The sequence below is a fragment of the Ursus arctos genome, unplaced genomic scaffold (genome assembly GCF_023065955.2).
Source record: "Ursus arctos isolate Adak ecotype North America unplaced genomic scaffold, UrsArc2.0 scaffold_34, whole genome shotgun sequence".
Lineage (NCBI taxonomy): Eukaryota > Metazoa > Chordata > Mammalia > Carnivora > Ursidae > Ursus > Ursus arctos.
Genome location: NW_026623030.1, coordinates 12,465,022 through 12,485,733, shown reverse-complemented (window position 1 = coordinate 12,485,733; position 20,712 = coordinate 12,465,022). Strand labels below are relative to the sequence as shown.

General features: G+C 55.3%; 1 protein-coding gene and 1 long non-coding RNA gene across 6 annotated transcripts in view; one reads left to right on the top strand and one right to left on the bottom strand.

Annotated features, from left to right (window-relative positions):
* Positions 1-2,174: 2,174 nt before the first annotated feature.
* On the top strand, positions 2,175-20,590 carry PATZ1 (POZ/BTB and AT hook containing zinc finger 1). Of its 5 annotated transcripts, none has more exons than XM_026484864.4 (5): positions 2,175-3,461; positions 4,858-4,921; positions 11,250-11,421; positions 17,536-17,608; positions 19,088-20,590. In XM_026484864.4, exons 1-5 carry the CDS (start codon positions 2,191-2,193, stop codon positions 19,119-19,121), a joined length of 1,614 nt encoding a protein of 537 aa, XP_026340649.1. In that variant the 5' UTR covers positions 2,175-2,190; the 3' UTR covers positions 19,122-20,590. The 5 variants fall into 5 exon arrangements, with proteins under 5 accessions (XP_026340649.1, XP_026340647.1, XP_026340646.1 ...); XM_026484862.4 differs by having other exon boundaries at positions 17,471-17,608; positions 19,091-20,590; XM_026484861.4 differs by having other exon boundaries at positions 17,471-17,608.
* LOC123000302 (uncharacterized) overlaps positions 9,711-20,712 on the bottom strand; it is a 35,198-nt gene continuing 24,196 nt past the window's right edge. Inside the window, exons 3-4 of the long non-coding RNA XR_006408232.3 lie at positions 19,379-19,557; positions 9,711-10,079 (exon numbers count right to left, since the gene is read on the bottom strand). This is a non-coding gene — a long non-coding RNA (uncharacterized LOC123000302). The remainder of the gene's footprint in view (positions 10,080-19,378; positions 19,558-20,712) is intronic.

The window sequence follows — 20,712 nt, the reverse complement described above, 5'->3', positions numbered from 1 at the left end:
ACAACCAGAATGCCGAGGTCTCGAACTCGAACTCGGGTCCCCCCACGGCGCCTCGTCTGGAAGTCCCCCACTGCGCGCGTGGCTCGGTGCAGTCCAGGCGCGCGGTTGTGGGAATCCCGAGCGGAGTTGGAAGCCGGGACCGTTCATTTGCATGCTAATACCCAGAATGCTTTTCCCCCGCACACCGCTTCTCTTAATGGAAGCGCTCAGTTTGGAACCGTGGAAAGTTTGGAACACACACTTTGCTCCCTCTCTGCAACTGTGGGAACTTCCTTCCCGCACACGCTGTGCCTGCAGCCCCGGCCTCCAAGTCGGGCTGGCCGATAGCGGCCGCCCGCGCTTCCCGGGCAGGCGAACCTCGGTATCCGACCCGCGCGCCTAAGCATCCCCAGGCCCGCCGGGGACAAAGCGCCCTGGCCTGCCGGCGGAGCCCATAGCTTGAGCGCTTGGCGACTCTCTGGGCTGCGGGCGCTGGGGATGCTCCCGTCCCCAGGAGACTTTAAGGAGCTCCCCGGACCCGCCAGTATCCCCGGTTCCCTGGGGGTTGCTGGGGTGCACGGAGACCCCCGTTCCTGTCCACCGCCCTTGCCTCTATGTTGTCGCCTCCCTGAGCTACTGACTTCCCGCTCCCCGGGGCACAAAGCTCAGTGTGTGGTGGTTTGGGAGAATGGCTGGACGATGGCCTCATCTTCCCAGCTCTCCCAGGCACGCAGCCCCTTCGGTTCGGTCAGTGAGCGGGGTGCAGAAGCAGCTCCGGAGGTTCGGCCTGCCCCCAGCCAGGACCCCGGGCCCTCGCTGGGGTTGCGAGCGGGGAGGCGATCGCAGGCGACTTCTGGGGATTTCGCGCATCAAAGTGGGGCTCCGAAGGGTAACCGACGCCCGCTCGACTTACGGGTGCACACCACAGGCTGGGGGGCCCAGGTCTGCACCCCTCGGTCCCTCACCCCTCCCTCCCGTCCGCTCGCCGCCACTCTCGGCGGGGAGGGAGGGACAGTGGGAGCTGGTTTGCTGGCTTGGCGCTTCGTTTGCATTGGTCCGGGGGGGCTGAGACTGCAGCCCCCGGCCCCGCGGGCGGGGTGGGGAGGCGGGGGCCGGACGGGGGCTCAGTCTGCGCCAGCATTGGCGGAGCTGGGGAATGGGGAGGGGGGGCAGGAAGCGGGGGGAGCGGAGCTGCGGGGGGGGGGGTGTATAAATAGGGAAGGGGGGACGTGCATCCTCGGCTGGGTGAGGGGGGGGCGCTCGGCACAAAGAAAGTGGAAAGTTTGCAGCGCGGGGCGGCCCGGGCTAGGGATCCGGGTGCGCACGTGCAGGGCCGGGGGCGCCGGGGGCCCCCCACGCCGAGCTCGCCGTTTCTTTTTTTTTTTTCCCTGCAAGCGAGAGGGGGGGTGTTGTTGGTATCGCCCCCTCCTTCTCCTCCCCCCAGGGGTGAAAGTGCAAGAGGAAGTGCAGCCGCTGCCATCTTTCCTCCGCTCCGAACACACGGAGGCCGGGGCCGCAGCGCCGCCGCTCCGCCGCCGCCTTCGCCCGGCCCAGGGAAGGGCCCACCCTGCCGCCGCCACCGTCCGCTCGCTCCAGCGTTCGCCGTCGCCACCGCCCGCCAGGCTCCGGGACCGGGCTCGCGCTGCCGCCCCCGTGCGCGCCCCGCCGCCGCCGCCTTCGCCTTTTGTTTCCTCCGCTCCGGCGCCCCCGCCCCGGCTCGCGCTTTGCAGGGGACGCAGCGCGCGCCCCCAGCGGGCCCGGGAAAAGCCGCGGCGCGCGCGCGCACGCCTGCGCGGCAGACCCCTCCGCCTCCTCCCCGCGCGCGCGCGCCCCTTTTGGCTGCGCGCCGGCGCCGCCTGGCGGGCGGGAGGGGAGGTGGCAGGCGCGTTTGCAGGAGGGGCGCACCTCTTTGCTTGCGTACCCCCCGGAGGTAGACCTAGGAGGGGAGGCGGGCAGGCGGAGAGGAGAGAGAAGCGCTCAATCCAGCAGGGGTGGGAGCAGCTATGTGGGAGGTGGTGAGCCCTGCTGTCTAGAGAGTCGGATCCGGACAGGGGGCGTGTGCGCTCGGCGCACCTGCAAGACTACAGAGCCCCGGGCCGGCACGTGTGGGGAGTGTAGATACGTCCGCTGCGCCCCGCTTCTCGCTGCCTAGAGGAAGGGAGGGGGGCGGGCAAGTGCAGCGGCCCAGTTTGTGGGGAGGGGGCGGCGGCCATGGAGCGGGTGAACGACGCTTCCTGCGGCCCATCGGGCTGCTACACCTACCAGGTGAGCAGGCACAGCACGGAGATGCTGCACAACCTGAACCAGCAGCGCAAAAACGGCGGGCGCTTCTGCGACGTGCTCCTGCGGGTGGGCGACGAGAGCTTCCCAGCGCACCGCGCCGTGCTGGCCGCCTGCAGCGAGTACTTTGAGTCGGTGTTCAGCGCCCAGTTGGGCGACGGCGGAGCTGCAGACGGGGGTCCCGCTGATGTGGGGGGTGCAGCGGCGGCCCCAGGCGGCGGGGCTGGAGGCAGCCGGGAGCTGGAGATGCACACCATCAGCTCCAAGGTGTTCGGGGACATCCTGGACTTTGCTTACACTTCCCGCATCGTGGTTCGCCTGGAGAGCTTCCCCGAGCTCATGACGGCTGCCAAGTTCCTACTGATGAGGTCGGTCATTGAGATCTGCCAGGAAGTCATCAAACAGTCTAATGTGCAGATCCTGGTGCCCCCTGCCCGGGCAGACATCATGCTCTTTCGTCCCCCTGGGACCTCGGACTTGGGCTTCCCTTTGGACATGACCAACGGGGCAGCCTTGGCAGCCAACAGCAATGGCATCGCAGGGAGCATGCAGCCCGAGGAGGAGGCAGCCCGGGCTGCTGGTGCAGCCATTGCGAGCCAAGCCTCCCTGCCTGTGTTACCTGGGGTGGACCGCTTGCCCATGGTGGCCGGACCCCTATCCCCCCAACTGCTGACTTCCCCATTCCCCAATGTGGCATCCAGTGCCCCTCCCCTGACTGGCAAGCGAGGCCGGGGCCGCCCAAGGAAGGCCAACCTGCTGGACTCAATGTTTGGGTCCCCAGGGGGCCTCAGGGAGGCCGGTATCCTTCCATGTGGCCTGTGTGGGAAGGTGTTCACTGATGCCAACCGGCTCCGGCAGCATGAGGCCCAGCATGGTGTCACCAGCCTCCAGCTGGGCTATATCGACCTTCCACCACCGAGGCTGGGTGAGAATGGGCTGCCCATCTCTGAGGACCCCGACGGCCCCCGAAAGAGGAGCCGGACCAGGAAGCAGGTGGCATGTGAGATCTGCGGCAAGATCTTCCGTGACGTGTACCATCTCAATCGGCACAAGCTTTCCCACTCGGGGGAGAAGCCCTATTCCTGCCCAGTGTGTGGGCTGCGGTTCAAGAGAAAAGATCGCATGTCCTATCATGTGCGGTCCCACGATGGGTCAGTGGGCAAGCCCTACATCTGCCAGAGCTGTGGGAAAGGCTTCTCCAGGTGAGGAATGGTGCCCCCTACCCCATGACCTGTCCTATTTCTGGCTCATAGGACAGTTTCTTGCTGAGATCTGAGGGTGTGGGATTTGTGGGAGTCACTTGACCCTCTAGGGCCACATCAGGTTTGGGGAGAGTGTTTTAATGGCCCTGGTTTTGTGGCCAAGAGCTGCTTTCTCTTCCCACAGGGAAATTCTGTGGCACTAGGCGTGCCCTACTGTCTGTCTTCCTTTGGGCCTTTTGGGAAGGGGCTGGATTCCTCAGGCCACAGCCACCGGGCCTCACCATTCTTCTCCCTGGGCTCCCTTTGTGTTTCCGGCACCAGGCGTGGGGCCCCCTCTGGGGACGGGAGGCTTTTCCTCCAGCGACTTTCCCTGCTTGAATGGCTGCCCAGGGAGGGACTGAAACAAGTGCATCTGGGACTCCTTACACTCCATGCCACCAAATTCCACCCCCCCCCCAGCACTAACCGTCCTGGATGGGGAGACTCAAGACTCATCCCTCACATCCTCCTGGGATTCTGGGGCACAGAGTTCTGCACCCAGAGTCTCTTAGCACCAAAATCTTTGATCTGCTCTGACTTGGTGGCTCTAGAGCCTAACTGAACCCACAGATCCCCTTTATGTTTTCAGGACAGAGAGGAAGGGGCAGGATGTCTTTTTAGATTCACTTTTTAGTGAGCCTGGTAGGGAACTGAAGACTTGCCTGGGAGCACAGGGTTGTTTTATTTTTCCTCTTAAGAGAATATCAGAATAAAAGGCTGGTTTTAACTTGCCTGGATACTGAGGACCTTGTGTGTATGTGAACCTACGGATGGAGAACTCCCTTGGAGGGGCCCCAACCAGGAACCAGTCTTACCGGTCAGGCAGCCCCTGCCCACCTGCTCTGGCGGGCATCTGGTTTACCAGCCCAGCTGGGGACTTAAGGCTCTATCCCTTGGCCTCTGGGGACTGAATTCCATCCGGGTGGCATTCATTGGCTGCCCTGGTGGGAGAGGCTGGGGGAGGGGAATACTGAGTTTCTAAGGGGCTTTAGTCTGGACAATGAATCACACATACCCCCTCCCAGAAAGGCTGCAGTAAGGCAGCCTTGTCTCATTCTAAAGCCACCTCCTCTGGTCCTAGAAATCATTTGAGCTTGGGGGGGGGGGGGCGGCGGGGAGAATGGGTAGGCAAGGTCAGAGACAAACACTCACTTCCCTTCCCCCTCTAGAGAAAACCAGGGCAGAGAGGCCTGGGCCTATGGAGCTGGGTGGTGACTTTGTCTTTGTCACGCTGGGATGGGGAAGAGGGAGTCCTCACCATCAGTGTGTGTGCAGGTATGGGTGGGGAGTCTGGCCAAGTTTGTGGCCCCATCTTTTGAGGTCTTGTTTTAAAGTCTCTTTTGGTTCTCTTTTCCAGGCCTGATCACTTGAATGGACATATCAAGCAGGTGCACACTTCTGAGCGGCCTCACAAGTGTCAGGTAGGGGTCGGGGCAAGGGCAGAGATGGGCTGAAAGAGAATGCTGCTGTTCTCACAGGCCGGCCACAAGCCAGCTGATGTGTGTGCTGGGCCGGCTGACTGACCACCAACGCTTTGCACACCTCCCCCTCTATCCCTCCACCCTCCGTCTGCTTTTCTCCTTTGTTCTTCCCCCCCACCCCGGCCCCCTCCCCCCCACCGCTGATGTCCCCTCCTTCCTGGTTGCTGGGTCCTGATTCCCACCCTGTCTCTGTCTTCGCTCTTTTGCTTGGCTTTCCTCTCCTGGCATTTGCCAGCTCCTTGGATGGTGGGCCACATTGCACAAGTGTCGTCCTGGGGGCACTGGCTCCCCATTGGGCCTGGCTTCTGGTTCCCAGCAGTTTGCAGGAGCCACCGTGGAGAGGGAAGGGTTTGTGAAGAGCTCCTGGTGGTCCAGCTAACAGTGCTTCCCCTTGTCTGCCAGGCAGCCTGACCTTCTGGGTCCCCTGAGTTTAGGGCACAAGGGGTGGCAGTAGGAACGACAGTGAAGGAGGATGAGAGTGGATGGTCTCATTCTTTGAGCACTGGCACCTGTTTAACCCATCCTGAGCCATGTGTGCAAACAGCCAGGGCTTCTAAGGACGGGAGAGGAAGGTGGTTTCCTCTCCTCGTGAGCTCTTTGTGTAGCAGTAGGTAGGGAAGGCTGGGCAACATTCTCACCCTTGGTTTGTCTGCTTCAACAATATCCGGGGGCCCTGTAGTACCCAGAAAATTGAATTTCCTGTCCTGGCCACTGAGCATTCCTGTGTGGATGGAAAACACCTGTATCTTCTCCCTGGCCATCTCCCTTCCCATGCCAAGTTCCCGCCATCTGAGGGGGAGACAGAGTGGTGGGGTGCTTGTTACAGCCTCTGATAGGGTAACCTGCTTCTCTTATCCTGTGGTGGCAAGGAGGGAGGGTTCAGGGAGACCTGCAGGGAGGAATGGACGTGCTGTAGGTCGGACAGCAAGCCCCCAGGGGCCAGGTGTGGATGGTGCTCATAGCCAGCCAGGCTAGGTGGCCTCCCCCGAGGACGACGACCCAGGGTGGGCATGCTGGGATCCGTCTGTGCCTCGCTGCCTTCTCTCTGTCTCTGATTCTCTAATCACAGAGCACATTCTGACTCTCCCAGGTAGTGTGCTGAGCAGCCTGGCAGAGTAGGAGGAGCCCAGAGGGCAGTGGGGGCGTGCCCGGTGGCCTGGGGGGGTAACCTGCACTCTCTGCCCTTTTTCCAGGTGTGGGTTGGGAGCAGCAGCGGCCTGCCGCCCCTGGAATCTCTTCCTAGCGACCTGCCATCATGGGACTTTGCCCAGCCTGCTTTGTGGAGGTCGTCCCATTCGGTTCCTGACACCGCCTTTTCCCTTTCTCTAAAAAAATCATTCCCAGCCCTCGAAAACCTGGGCCCAGCACACTCCAGCAGCGCTCTCTTCTGCCCAGCCCCGCCGGGATATCTGAGGCAGGGCTGGACTGCCTCAGAGGGCAGCCGGGCCTTTACCCAATGGCCTGTAGGCTAGCCTGGGCCTCCCCAGAGAGGGTTTTTCTGTGGAGGGGAAGGGGAATGGCGGTTGCTCTGAGACCCCTGCTTTTGGGAGAGGCCAGAAAAATGGTTCCTGCCCACCATGGCCAGCTCCTTCTTGTGTGATTTGGAGTCTTTTCCCAGCTCAGGGACCCCAGGGGTTGTAAGGAGCTCCTTTCTGGGTCCCCCCACAGCCTCCAGGTTTCTTTCTGGGTTCTCTTTCCTTTTTCTCCCCCTTTAACAGATGGCACCCCTGGGTATCTGTCCTTGCCTGGGTGATTTTAGAGGTTGGTACTTTCCTAAGAACCAAGTCACAGGCTTATGTGCTTCCCCTATCCTAGCATCACCTCCCATAGGTGTGGGGTTTCTAGAATGGGGCTTGGCTACCCCTCCCCCCACTCTAGGGGTGACTCCCCCTCCAGAGGAGAATGGAGCAACTCCAACTGGGTCAACCCATGCTGCCCTCTTCCCTTCCCACTCAGACAGGTCCTGCTTTCATTTCTGGCTAGTGAATTAGACTTCTGTGTTTTTGAGGTTTACTAGCAGGTCTGCTCAGGAACTAGACTAACCAATAGCGTTATATTGGTTCACCCCAATATATGGCTTTGGGGGCTGACAAAGCAAATGTAGATCCCCCCCCCTCGGATTCCAGTGATATGCCCTTTAGCCCCCGCAGCCTCCGCGGGGATAACAGGAGTGATGATAAAAGTTTTCATTCTAACATTTGAGGCTTTGTGTGTTTTGTCCTTGGTCTCTGTCATAACACTGACATCATTGTCCCTCGGTGTATGTAACAAGCCCATTCCTGCCCTGCCCCGCCCCCCAACACAGACCTGCTGGCCCCACCTCCAGCCTCATTAGCCAGAACTCCCCTAGTGATGAGCCAGCAGGTGAAGACATGCTGGCTCTCATGCTCGGGGCCGGCTGGCCAGTGTGCCCGGGCTTTGGTTAAAAAGCAGGGGCGTCTGTTCTGCATGGTGTGTGTTCTGAAAGCATCAGAGGTGAAGAGATGGCTCTGTGGGAGTTGGTGCCCTGGGCAAGAGCTGGGCATGGGCTATACCTCACCACCCCTCCTGATGCCACAGATGACAAAAGGGGCCAGTTACAGAGACTGGTGCCACAGCTTGAGTGAAAAGACCATCTGAATGTTGGGGTATGAAGCCTCAGGCTTGTCAGTGACACACAAATCTCTTCAGGACTTGGCCTGAGTGTGCTTAACTGGCTCAGATGCCTCAGGCGCTGCTGGCTGAATGACCACAGTGGGGCTGGGACATTGCCCCCACATGGAGTTCAGCCTGAAGCTAAGAGACTAGAGCAACTCAAGATGCCTCCCATTACTTGCAGTGGCCCCACTTCTCAGGGGCTAGTTGGGGTGGTTTGGGCTGGAGGATGGCTCATTAGAGAAGGAGTGACTTAAAGTGGGAACAAGGAAGCTGACACCCCCAAGAAGAAAGGGGCCAGCGAGGCCAGTGGCACTAGGCCTCCATGTATTCGTGTATTGCCCTTAGACTTTTCCAGAGCTATAAAAAAGACTGCTTGAGACCACACCCCACTCCCCTCACCTCCAGGTTGCTAGACTTCAAAGGCCACCAAAGATTAGGTGTGCGCTAGTGTCCCTGATATCATTTGGGCCCCATTCCCAAGCTGCTCAACCCTTAGGAAAAAAGCTTTAGGCATTCTGGGATGGGGAGAAACTGTTAGGGGAGTGAAGGGAGCATGACTGGGACTCAGTATGGAGTGGGGAAGACCAGAGGAGACCCAAGCTCAGGGTGGTTGGGCAGGTGTGCTCCTAACAACAACAGGCTGCCTGTGCACAGGGCCAAAGGCGAGGTGGCGGCCATTCCGCACATCAGGGGTGATCAGAGCATGCTACGCTGGCTCACTCTCATCCCATCGCTGGGTCGCTCTGTCTTCTCTCTGTCACCAGGACGAGAAGTGCCTTTCTCAAGTGGCCCCAGTATACAGATTCTAGGTGTCCCCTTCTTTGAGATCTGTCTCTCCTTTGGCCACTCTTCTGTGTCGTGTGACCAGGCTCTTTATATTCTCTGTTGTCTGAACTTCTGACAGGCCTAGACTCGGGCTTGTACACTTTGACAATTCCCCCCCAAGAAACCCTGGGGACTCCAGCCATGAAGGGTCAGTTCTGGCACAGAGAAGCCAGCTCCAGCTTGGCTTTGTAATACAGTGAAAGTTTTTGTTGTGTTTGTGGGGTTTTTTCCCCCCAGCAGCAGATTTACATTCCTAATTATGTTTGCTCAGGCTAAAGTTAGCTTTCATTCCTCGAGAGATAATCAATGGAGGAGGGGGTGGGGGAAGTCCGCTTGGTCTGGGATTTTAATTTTGCCTAGCTAATCCCTCGAATGGATAATCCGCTTGTGGATAATTGAGGTTTGGCTGTCCATTATCTTTAGGTAGCACAGTATGACAGGCAGTGCTTTAAAGGACAGACCCCAAAGGGAGGTTGGCAGGAGAAACAAGGCATCGCTTTCACATCCCTTTAGTGGCGCCTCTCCCTGGGACCGCCGAAGATGGAATTCTGAATGTGTGCTTTCACCACATTTTCTTACACCTGGTCCATGTTTGGTTCCTTTGAATTCTTAGGCGTAGTCCACACTGCCTCTCATTGTTGGAGGGCTGGTCCTCAGGTCACTGGTTGGCGAAGCTGGCAAATTATCCCCAGATAATTTGTCAGGTGCACCCCTCTCCCCCGGGGGTGTTTTTGGCAGCCCTTGCTCTGGTTTACAGGCCAGCGGGCTGGGTGGAAGATGGAATTTTCCCCCCACTGTAGTCTGTGATTGGGTCAAGAGGTCCCTGACTGAGGAGGGGCCCACCAGTGGCCATGAGACCAAGCGCCCGTGATGCTTCCTGAGTCACCTAAGTGCTCGAGTTTCTCTGCACAAATGCTGTCACCTCTCCCTTTCAGGGGAGTCCTGGCTACCGCGCACACTGTTAACAAGTATCAGTACCTTTCCCTCCCCAGAAGCTATCCCCGCTGAGTCTGGAGATGGGAGGAGCACAGGCTGAGGGGCTGGTTCACGTTCCAGCCGGCCCGTATCCCCTCCAGGCGTCTGTCTCCCCAGCTGTAAAGTGGGGAAGGGAGGAATACCTCAGGGAAGCCGGGAGGGTAGGTAGGGTGCTGGCCTGGCAGCCACAATGTTTTGACTGCTGCTTCCTCTGGTAGCTGAGTCGTGTGCTTCAGGCAAATCATTCTCCAAACTCAGCTTCCTCATTTGTCAAATGAATCAACTCAATGCATAAAGCAGATAAAGGCAGTATTTCATTAGCATAAGGTGTTCTGTTCAAATGTGTAGCAGTTACTTAAGAGACAGTGACTACCCTGATGCACACAGAGGTTTGGGGCTGGAGTAGGAACAGCAGCATCTTGGCCCCCACAGTACCGTATACACTGGCTTCTTGCTTTCACTATATACAGTAAGGAGATAAACATCTGTACAGCGTGATGGTGTTCAGACATTTACCTCGAGGTCTCAGGATCTCAGGAGGTACTTCTGTGAAAAGACAGCAGGCGCAGCTCCAGTCTAGTGAGTTAATGGGGGTGGTGGGTCTTCAGGGTGGGTCTTCTGTGATGCACTTAAAGGTGACCGTTGCTTTCTCTTGGGAGTTCTAAAATAGTAAACACACACACGTAGAAAAATGAGGCAAACTTGACATGAACCTCTGAAAATCTCCATGGAACCCAAATAGTGTTGAAAGTCTCTAGACTGAACTCCCCCAATGACTTTCCTGACATTCTGTGACCTCCAGGGCTGGGGTGCCTGGGCAAGCCCCCAGATGAGGAAGGGCTGTTGGGGAGAGTTCAGGGACTGAGACTGGGTCAAGGCCTCGGGTACAGGAAATGCCTGGGGACCTGGGGCTGCCTCCCAGGGTCCTGATGCTGACCCTCAGCTCCTGAGCCGTCTGCTCCTGGGAACTGGATAGGAGTTGGCGCTCACACCTCGGCTTTCTATGGCCACATTCTCTTGGAGGGTAATAACATTGCCTCCCTCGCAGGGCTTCTGAAAGGATGGGTTGCATGAGATCGGTGCCTCTGAAAGGCTAATCATGGTGCCTGCCTGGCACAGAATGCATGCTCTGTCAGTGTGGGGTGGCATCCTTCTTGTTAGTACCAGCATTTCCACAGCTTAATGTCCCACAAATGCTTCTGAATCATGTGGCCTTCCTTCTTTCTGCCAATTTCACGTTAGCAGAATTGACATTATCATTTTATGGGCTGCTTTCTCGATACAAACTCACAAGAATACTATAAGGAGCAATCTCTGTGCTTTGTCCTGCCTTTCCTTTCCATTTCCCTGTGGCCAAGACTAACGTCATTTTTGAATAAAGTGGATCAATTGAATTCTTTGTATAAAGCAAGTAGGGAGAACCCAGGATGGAGGCCAGGAAGACTGATCTGTTCGTATGCCAACTTACTTCTGTACGTTCACTTACAGTCAGTGCAACTAAAGTTTAAATTCTTCATGTTTAAGAACAAACAAATGCCTCATCTTTATTTTGTAAAAGAGTGTGACATTTAGTGTACCATGTTCTGGGCATGTTGCGGTAGCCGTTTGGAACCAATAATTCCAACTCAGGTGTCTCATGAGGAGGCATCACAGGAAGTAAGAGCAGCTTACTTGCCTTCTAGGGAGAAAGCGTGGGCCACATGTAAAGCTCTCTTGATACAGGGATTCCATGTGTTGGCCTGAAACAATTTTTGCTTCCTGGTGTGCTTGGTGGGGAGTCAGGAGTGTAATGCCAGTTTTCACCTCATCCTGTTTTCCTTTCTGCCCTCAGACCTGCAATGCTTCTTTCGCCACTCGAGACCGTCTGCGCTCCCACCTGGCTTGTCATGAAGATAAGGTGCCCTGCCAGGTGTGTGGGAAGTACTTGCGGGCAGCGTACATGGCAGACCACCTGAAGAAGCACAGTGAGGGGCCCAGCAACTTCTGCAGTATCTGTAACCGAGGTAATCTCCCTGCTATTTCCTCACTTCCAGGGGCTGGGCCTGAGCTTGTGTGGGAGGCCAGGGGTGTCTTGATCACCTTGCCTCAGACTCCACTCCTTGCACGGCTGGCCCTCCCTTCCCACCAATCCCACTGAACGATAAATACCTTCATCGCCCAGCTAGCTACACCTCTTCCTTCCCATACTTGGGATGCTTGGAATAGGAGTTCCCAGGAAATCAACAAGTGGGAACAGAAGGAGAGAGTACTGTTTCCAAGCCTGGGTTCATTAACACCTGTGCTGTGCGGATGGCACGATGGATACATTTCGTAGACACCACTGAACTACTGAGGTCGGTGGGAGAGTCATTAGGCTCCAAGAGGTGGGAACAAAGGGGTCCTGCTTGAGAGCTTTTGCTGGCTGATTCACTGGCATGTGAAATTCAACAACCAAGGAAGGAGGTTGAGTCTGGAGATGGACAAGCGGTTAGAAAGTTTCTAACAAATGGTCAGAAAAGAGCCCAAACCCAGGTAGACTGTGGCCTTGATGAGACAGAAAAGTGGAAGGTGCTCTGAGCAGGACAGCGTGCTTGAGGCCGAGGTTGGTCTAGATGGAGTCTGGCTCTGTGGCCCCAGTGCTGTGTTGATGAAATCAGGCCTGCCCCTGAGCTTCCGCCAGGGCTTGTTGGTGGCTGGAGGGCTAAGGTTTGTGCTGTGCAAGCACAGTGTCAGTGGAGGAGGCTTGCGCCGGATCTGTGCTGAAGGAGGTTGGGGCAGCCGTCTGTGGTGGGTGTGAAGATGCTTCTGCACGGTGCGCTTGCTTTGGCCAGGTGGGGATGTTGCTGGAAAGTGCTTTCTCCTGGGGAAGTCTTGTCCCAGTGCCTCTGGAAGTCTTGGGTATGGCTTAGTGGATTGAGTACTGAACTGGAGTCAGGGGACCCAGGGTTTAGTTCACACCCCTCCTACCTTGCCCTACTCTGTGACCTTGAGCTCTCCCTTCCCCTTTCTAAGCCTCAGTTTCTTCCTCACTTAAAAGGGGTTAAGAGCACCCCACCTTGCCCACCTCACAGGGTTGTTGTGATGATCCCAGGAGACAAGGTAGGTGAAAGTTCTCTGAACTCCCCACAAGTTGCAGCACACTTGGGAGGTCCCGCCCTTACACTTTGTAACCATGTTAGGAAAGACACAGCTCCCTGACTCTCTGGTTTGGACCAGGCACAACACTCCTGCAGTCCTTGGCTGGAATCTTTGGGTGCCTGTGCTGTCTCCATGTGCCCTGAGGCCGCTGGTGGAGGGAGAGTGCGGAGTAGCTGGGTGTTCTTGGTGCCCTGGAGCTGGGTCCCTCCCTGGGATTGCACACCTGGCGTTTGCCATGAAGGCCACTGGATATTGATGTTTGTATCACCAGGAAACCTGCTGTGAAAGCGGGGAGGTGGTCATGAAAACTGCTGAAGCATCTGTCCTATTTTCTGACATGTCAGTTGAACCCTTTCTGGCAGGAGCTTCCCCTGAGTAGTGAGCAGTGGGGTTGTGCGTGCAGGGAGTTATCAGGCTGTGGCTGACCATCTTGACCATGGCTGCCCCAGCTCTAGAAAAAGATGGTTTCTTATCTTGCTTCATCCTAACCTGGCTTCCTGACAGCACCCTCCCCCCCCAACCCCCGCCACCTCACAAATAACTAAACCTGCAACATGCTGTCAGCAGATGCTTGGTCAAGTTTTCAAGCCTGAGGTTCTCCATCTGAGAACTGAGGTCAGAGACCAGGGGCAGGAAACCAGTGAGAGTGGAGAAGGATATTAATGATGAAATGCGGAGCCTAGTTCAGATTGCAGAGTGGGGCAAGAACTGGATGGGAGGCCCAGGGCCACAGCCCCTGGGGGCCCAGCCCAGGAGGAGAGAAGAGCTGAGAACAGCAGGGAACAGCAGGGAAAGTCGACCCAGTTAGGAGAGAGCTGACGTGGCAAAGCCAACCACTGTTGTACATCATGACTTGGGCAGCAGCCATAGGCCATGTGACTGGGCTGGGAGAGCCAGAGGAGTCAAACCAGAGCCCACCTTTTCTCAGTAAAGCCAAGACTAGATTTGGATCATAGGCTAAACACCTTTGGGTCCCAGAGTCAGAATGGGAGGTCCCATTCCTCCAAGAAGACAAAAGAGGACTCTGGTCCAGCCCTCCCTAGGCATACAGAAGGAAGAGAAAACAATTTTGGTCTTTATCAGAAGAGAAGGAACAGGATTCTACCTCAAGACTCACTTATTGGACAGAAATAGGAGGAGATGACTCCTGAGGAAGAAAAAAAAAGAGGAAGAGGAAGGTAGTTTGTCCAGGAAGAGGATAAGGATACCAAAGACGTCAAGACCCTGGAATCGGAATGCAGAAAACTCTGGGTCATCTTTCCTGGCCCACCACGAAGGCTGTGATACAGGAGGAGGTGCACAAATAAATGAATGTATTTAACTCCATAAGGGTTCAAGCAAAGGCTGATGTCAGCCAGATGGTCAGATGGTTGAGGTTGGATCAGGTGCCCTTTGAACCCCTTCAATCCCAACAGTTCGCATACAGTCAACTTAACTGCTATAGATCTTCCAGTCTTTGCCATACAAACGACTCTTTCCCATGAAGCATGAGAAAGAATGGAGGGGTGCCTGGGAGGTACAGCGGTTAAGCATCTGCCTTCGGCTCAGGGCGTGATCCCGACGTTCTGGGATCGAGCCCCACATCAGGCTCCTCCGCTATGAGCCTGCTTCTTCCTCTCCCACTCCCCCTGCTTGTGTTCCCTCTCTCGCTGGCTGTCTCTATCTCTGTCAAATAAATAAATAAAATCTTAAAAAAAAAAGAAAAAGAATGGAGGCAGCCTGACTGCTCTAACCACACATTTGAGACAGATGACCTTGTCTTTGTCCTAGAGACATACCAGGATGTGGGTCATACCATCTGTAGAGGAAGATTATTTGCAGTGGAAGGAGTTATGATGGCTAGAAAAGCTTGTTTCCTCATTTGTAAATCCAGGAAACGAGTTGAGTTGAATGGTAGGAAGTAGAGAAGGGCCTGGGAGATCACCATGATTTTCGTTCTTTTTAAATTTCTGTAGCAGGGTTTGTATACACACATGTACTGGTATGAGAAAGAGGGTTAGCTTACTGGAAATCTGCCTTTGACAGAGACAACATTTGAACTCAAACATCATTGCTTAAAGGTAGAAGAAGTCTTCTCCCTGGTCAGAGGTGAGCACAGAAGTTGTCACCAGTGCCAGTCACGGACACAGACAGCCTGCCATTCCCCTGGACTGAGCTGATACCAATCTACTTAGTGCTTCCTTCCAGCACAGCTCTGTTGGGCATGACCCCATCAGGCTTTGGACAAGAAGAAAGCAGTCCCTGACCCCTGTGTGGATGTGAAACTTGCAAAAGGAGATTTGCTTCTGGAGTGCAAATTGCAGTGTACCGAGCAAGAAAATGCAGTGGAGAACAGTAGCCTTTGGTTGTAAATGCTTCATCTCTGGAGTGCGAGGGAGGGTGACTTGTTGGTTGTAGTGAAGTCACATGTGTGCTCACTGTCTTCATCATTCTGGTGCCTGAATCAAGCTGCCTCTTTCGTTCTTGGTTAATCAGTGGTGAATGGGCAGGTGAGTTCAGAATTCCGGCTAAACATTTCTGGCTTCAAAGACATGTTCTTCTTAGAAACTCGACTTCTGTTTTATCCCAACACTTGGCTGCTGAGTTGCTCTGTGTTTAAGTTCTGGGCTTTAAGTGGCAGCTGTGGATCCACTCCTACCACCCTGCCATGTGGTTTTGCTATAGATAGTACAGTCTGCAGCTGGGGTAAAGTCAAGAGGACCCAGCCATGTGTTCCTCAGACTGTTTTTCAGGAAAACAGCAAATTTTCATTGAGCGTCTGCTGTATTCCCCTAGTAGAGCTCTTCCCACAAGGAGTAAATATAATAATTCCTGCTGCTCCTTTCGTCCTTTCCTGTTCCCTTTAATCTCAGTGGCCCTGCCCTGGTACACTGTGGAGAGGGCTTCACACCACTTTAGAGGCTCCACAGGGATTAAAAAAAAAAAGAAAATCCCTTCTAAAGTGGAGTCATGGTGTCACTGGAAAGTCCTGATATCTTATGCTGGTTGCCAGGGGCCACGGCACCAATCCCAGGGGCAGGGCTAAGGTCCTCTTTCCTGTTAGCCTTGTCTCCTCATTCCTGACTGCAGCTTCCCTCTTGGGGTGTTTATATGGGACCCTCTTAAGCCAGTCTGTCCCCCGTGATTGGCCCCAGGCATACTACTTGGTTACAGCACAGGACAACTCGCTCTACTAGGCAGGGCAGGACACTAGCAACCAGACCATCTGGGTCTATAAAGTAGCTGCATCGGGCAAGAAAGGAAAATTCACTCAGTCCCCCTTTCCTCTGAAACCACCAACTGCTATCATCAGGGGCGTGTTTGTTAAGTAAGCTTTCTGCAGTTTAGCTCCTGTCTGCTAGCAGCTCCCATTCTAACCCACCAATGTGGCAGAGAAACACAGAAGTATAAATGGTGATAACGAACCTACTGCCGAAATCCAAGGGATGGTTCCAGGGCCAGGACCCATTGAAGAGTCTGCTCAGTGCTTAAGGACCACATGGTGGCACAGGGTCCTGGGGTTGGAGTCCAGGCTCTGCCATCTAGTAGCCGCACATGTGACGGCAAGTTACCTAACCTCACCGACCCTCCTGTTTCTTCATCTATGAAACAGGTATACTAATAATTCCCAGCTCATAGGGTGGCTGGGGGAATTCTGCAGAAGAATGCATGCAGTGTGCTGGGCCCTGGCACACCGTTATCACTTGCTAAAAGTGAACCTTTATTACTGTTCCAGCAGCATTTGAAAGGCCATGCCAAATCAGATTTTTTAAAACAAATCTTGTGCAGACGTTACACAGTACTGTGCAGCCTCTGACCTGTTAAGAGTGGATCCCACTGTTATCCTAGAACTGTAATTTTCAAGGGGAATAAAAGCACTTGAGAATGCGTCAACTACATCTGGAGTAGATTAAAGGGCACTGGCGCTCCAAGTGGACCTTATGCTAAAATGCTTCAGTTCCTGCTGAAGGCACGTTCTGATCCTTGACCACGGTGGAATTGGATGACATAACTTCCTGCAAAACTCAAGTCAGTATCCTTTGACTGGCCTACCTGGTTTCACGTCCTCAGACTTGTGGCTGGTGTGGAAATTGGCCCAAGATCTACTCTTGCCAGCCTGAGATACCACGTAGCTCAAACTGACCGGAGCATCTGGGTTGGGCTGCTGCAGTTTCAAGATGGCTGGATTGCCCCTCCTCCAAAATAAAGACAATGATGATCTCCGTGTTTCTTCCTTAAGCGAACCCGATGGATGGTTCAAAACCAAACCAAAAAGATGACCATGAATAAGATCTGACTGAGCCCCTTTAACATAACTTGCTATTTCTGTTGTTCCTCAAGAGGTCTGAAGAATTACTAAATCCAGTTATTCTGAAAGTGAGAAAGTAGCAAAAGAGAACATGTCCTACTAGATAGAAGAAGGGCGACTCCTGGAGGCATTCCTTTGGGACTTCGTCTTGCCTCCATCTGGTTTGTTGTGCGCTTCACCTTTACACGTGTTAAGCAGGCGTTCTGTCGGCTGGAGTCCTGTGGCTGCCCTTGAGCCTCATGACTTTTCTGACGATATTTCTAGCCGTGGTCTCTGCAGTTGACCTGGGGCTGTGGGACATCTTCTCCAACCACTCACTACTGAGGCACCAAGCAAGCCTAGAGGCATTTGGCCTCTGGCCCTGGCAGGAGCGGGATCTCAGGCCACCCTTCCAGGCAGCCGGCCTCAGTGCTCCACCGCAGCCTTGCAGAGCGGGCTCTGCAGAGAAGCCGATTCGAGGACAGTGCCACCCATCCTGAGCCAGGTGGCTCCTGTGGTTGCAGCCGTTTTGGAGCCAACAAGGGGGCCCCTTCTAGGTGCAGCTGACCTGGGAATGCTAGCCAGAGCGGCCAGAGGAGAGGCGTGGGGGAAGCAGAGAGGTATCTCTGTGCTGGCCGCGGGATCTCATCTCCTTTTGTCTTGTTTAGGTTTCTCCTCTGCCTCCTACTTAAAGGTCCATGTTAAAACCCACCACGGTGTTCCCCTTCCCCAGGTCTCCAGGCACCAGGAGCCCATCCCGAATGGGGGAGCAGCGTTCCACTGCGCCAGGACCTATGGCAACAAAGGCAAGCGACCCCTTGCTCTGCACTTTGCTTCTCTGCGCAGACTGTGTTGTGGGGGCGCTGGGCCGGGCGTGGGGAGGCGGGAAGGCTGCCGGCTTGCTGGCCGCCTCAAGGAGGCTCTGAGATCTGAGTGGCAGTGGCCTCCAGGACAAAAGTCACAGTGGGTATCTCACTCCAGGGCAGTGAGTGAGGCTTTAGGGCACTGCCAAGATCCAGCCCCCGCCTCCTCTTCCCCAGCCCTCCTCCCTTGCTCCTGGCCAGCCCCCACTGTCTGGAGCCCTGCAGGGATGCCCCGGGCCCAAGGCTGGAAGAAGAGCCCTGCATGATGAGTCACTCTGGGCCTGTCCATTGCCTGTGGCCCTTTAAGGATGTTGTGGAGCTGTGGCTGAATGCTTTCTTTTCCTTCCACCCTGTGGGCAAGGGGGAGCCAAGGGCTGGCTTTCCCCTCTATAGGGGTGACTGGTTGCTGTGAGCGGCCCTTTCTGGAGGGCCTCTGGCTGCGTTTGTGAGATGCATGGCGATAAATGAGCTATGTGACTGCCTCTGACTTGGATTTGGTCTGCAGAGAGCTCCCTAGGCCCCACCTTCACTTGTTGATTCAGGTTGTTCCGTGGTATTTCACGTTGTTGCCTTGGGGATGATGCCAGGGGCTTGGCAGATGGCAGAGATGGCAGAGATGGCATGCTCCACGCTCCCATCACAGACCTCCCTTCCCGGCATGGCTCTTTGAACCCAGGCAGGGAGCTGCTGATTGGTGGAGGACTGCAGTGTGGGCAGGGCAAGGCAGAGCAATGAGGATTGTCTCGAGGCCCAGCTTGTCCTGAGCCCTGTGTGGGGACAGTCAGCTGACTGAGTTGTTCAAAGTTGCTTTTTAATCTCTATGCTTTGGCCGCTTGGCCCTGCCTGGATAGGTTTTGGCAGAAGGAAGGCGGTAAGGGCAGGGCTTGTGTTTGCAGCATTGGGAAGAGGATTGGCTTCTGTCTCAGCCATCAGTGGGGTCTGCTGGGTTGAGGCCCTCTCAGCTCTGGTTCTGCCTTGCTAGGGTGCAGCTAGTCTGGTGCGGAGGCGAGGCCATTGCTGTACCTGCTCAGCGTCACCAGAACAGCCGTCTTACCCCCGGGGCAGCCAACAGAGCACCTAGGAGCTGGGGGTCTTTGAGTTGTTCTGGGTGGAAGCAGTGGAGGTCCCCTCTCCACACCCTCTTCCTTGAAGCAGGCTGAGATGGTGGTGAGCGATACACGTGCACCTGCATGAAGAGTCCGCGGCGAGGGAGGCTGGCAGCCCCAGGGCCCTGCTGTCTCACCCCCATAGGCACACCAGGCTCCCAGACTGACCAGCTGAACCTCCGTGGGTTCTGCCAGGGCGGTGGCTGGCCATCCGCTGCCCTCCTCAGGCCTGTGAGCTGGCCCTTCCCGACCCCTCCAGGAGGGGGCATCTCCAAAGCCTGGCCTCATCTCTCCTATGTGTTTTGTTTTTTCCTAGAAGGCCAGAAATGCTCACATCAGGATCCGATTGAGAGCTCCGATTCCTACGGTGACCTCTCGGACGCCAGTGACCTGAAGACGCCCGAGAAGCAGAGCACCAATGGCTCCTTCTCCTGTGACATGGCAGTCCCCAAAAACAAAATGGAGTCTGATGGGGAGAAGAAGTACCCCTGCCCTGAATGCGGGAGCTTCTTCCGCTCTAAGTCCTACTTGAACAAACACATCCAGAAGGTGCATGTCCGGGCCCTTGGGGGCCCTCTGGGGGACCTGGGTCCTGCCCTTGGCTCACCTTTCTCTCCCCAGCAGAACATGTCTCTCCTCGAGTCCTTTGGGTTTCAGATTGTTCAGTCGGCGTTTGCATCATCTTTAGTAGATCCTGAGGTTGACCAGCAACCCATGGGGCCTGAGGGGAAGTGAGGCAGATGCTGTGTCCCCACGGAAATGGCCACCGGGGACTGCTGAGAAATGCTGTGAATGCGGAGGGAAGTAATGTCTTTGGGTTCTGTAGCTGAGAGATTTTTATTCGTTTTTAACTCCCCCTTCCCCCCCCCGTCACCCCGCCCACCCCCTTCTCCACCACCCATCCCCTCAGTGGTCTTTAGAAATAGATTCTCATCTGATACTCTGCAGGAATATCTGCGAGACCTGGTATGGGATAAGGGCAGAAAACACTACATAGGCCTCCAAGGCAACACCAGTCCCGGTTTCTCTAATGGGTGGAAGCTGGAATTCCTGGTGCTCAATTCTTAGTGACCCCAATCCCAAACCCATACCTGACGGCATTCTGGGACCTCAGTGATTTGGGTCCCCTCCCCCTTCTCATATCCCTCAAGAGAAACCACATTCGGGTCTCCACCCACTTACACAATGCTGATGCCCAACTGTTTTCAAGGAAGCTGGAAGCCTACAGCATCCCATGGACCATGGGGTGAGTGCCCTCTGAGAGCCCCTGAGCTTGACCCTTGACCTGGAGGGCCCCAGACCTTTCTGAGCCCTACCTGGAGGCTAGCATTTTGCTACTAGGACAAGCTCAGCTATTGAGGACACCCCCACCCCAAATTCCAGTTCTTATGTGATTTTAACCATTCAACTTGCTGTTGGGTTTTAATTCTCTAATTATTATTATTATTGTTATTATTTTTTAGGACCAGTTGTAGTGAATTGCTACTGAAAGCTATCCCAGGTGATACAGAGCTCTTTGTAAACCGCAGTCACACGTTAGGGTTAGTATTAAACTTTGTTTAGATGTACCATAATTAACTTGGCTAGTTGATTGTTTGAAGTCTATGGAAGAAATAGTTTTATGCAAAATTTTAAAAATGCCAGTCTGGTCAGGGAGGTGTAGGGGGTTTCAATGTTGTTGGTAGCCAGGAAGGCAGGAGAGCCGGCAGGTGGGGACGTTGTGTACCTCGGCTGTGTCACATGTGAGCAGGCCCAGGTTGACCTGCTGATGTGAATTGATCTGATCAGACTGTATTAAAAACGTTAGTACATTAATCTACCTGCTCCCCTGAGTCCGATTTTTCAGCCATAGGTTGGGGGGCCCTTTGGGACCCAGAAGGTGGGCACCTGGATTGGGGGTGGGATCCCAGGAGACCTCTCTTCCTCCTCATTGTACCAGCT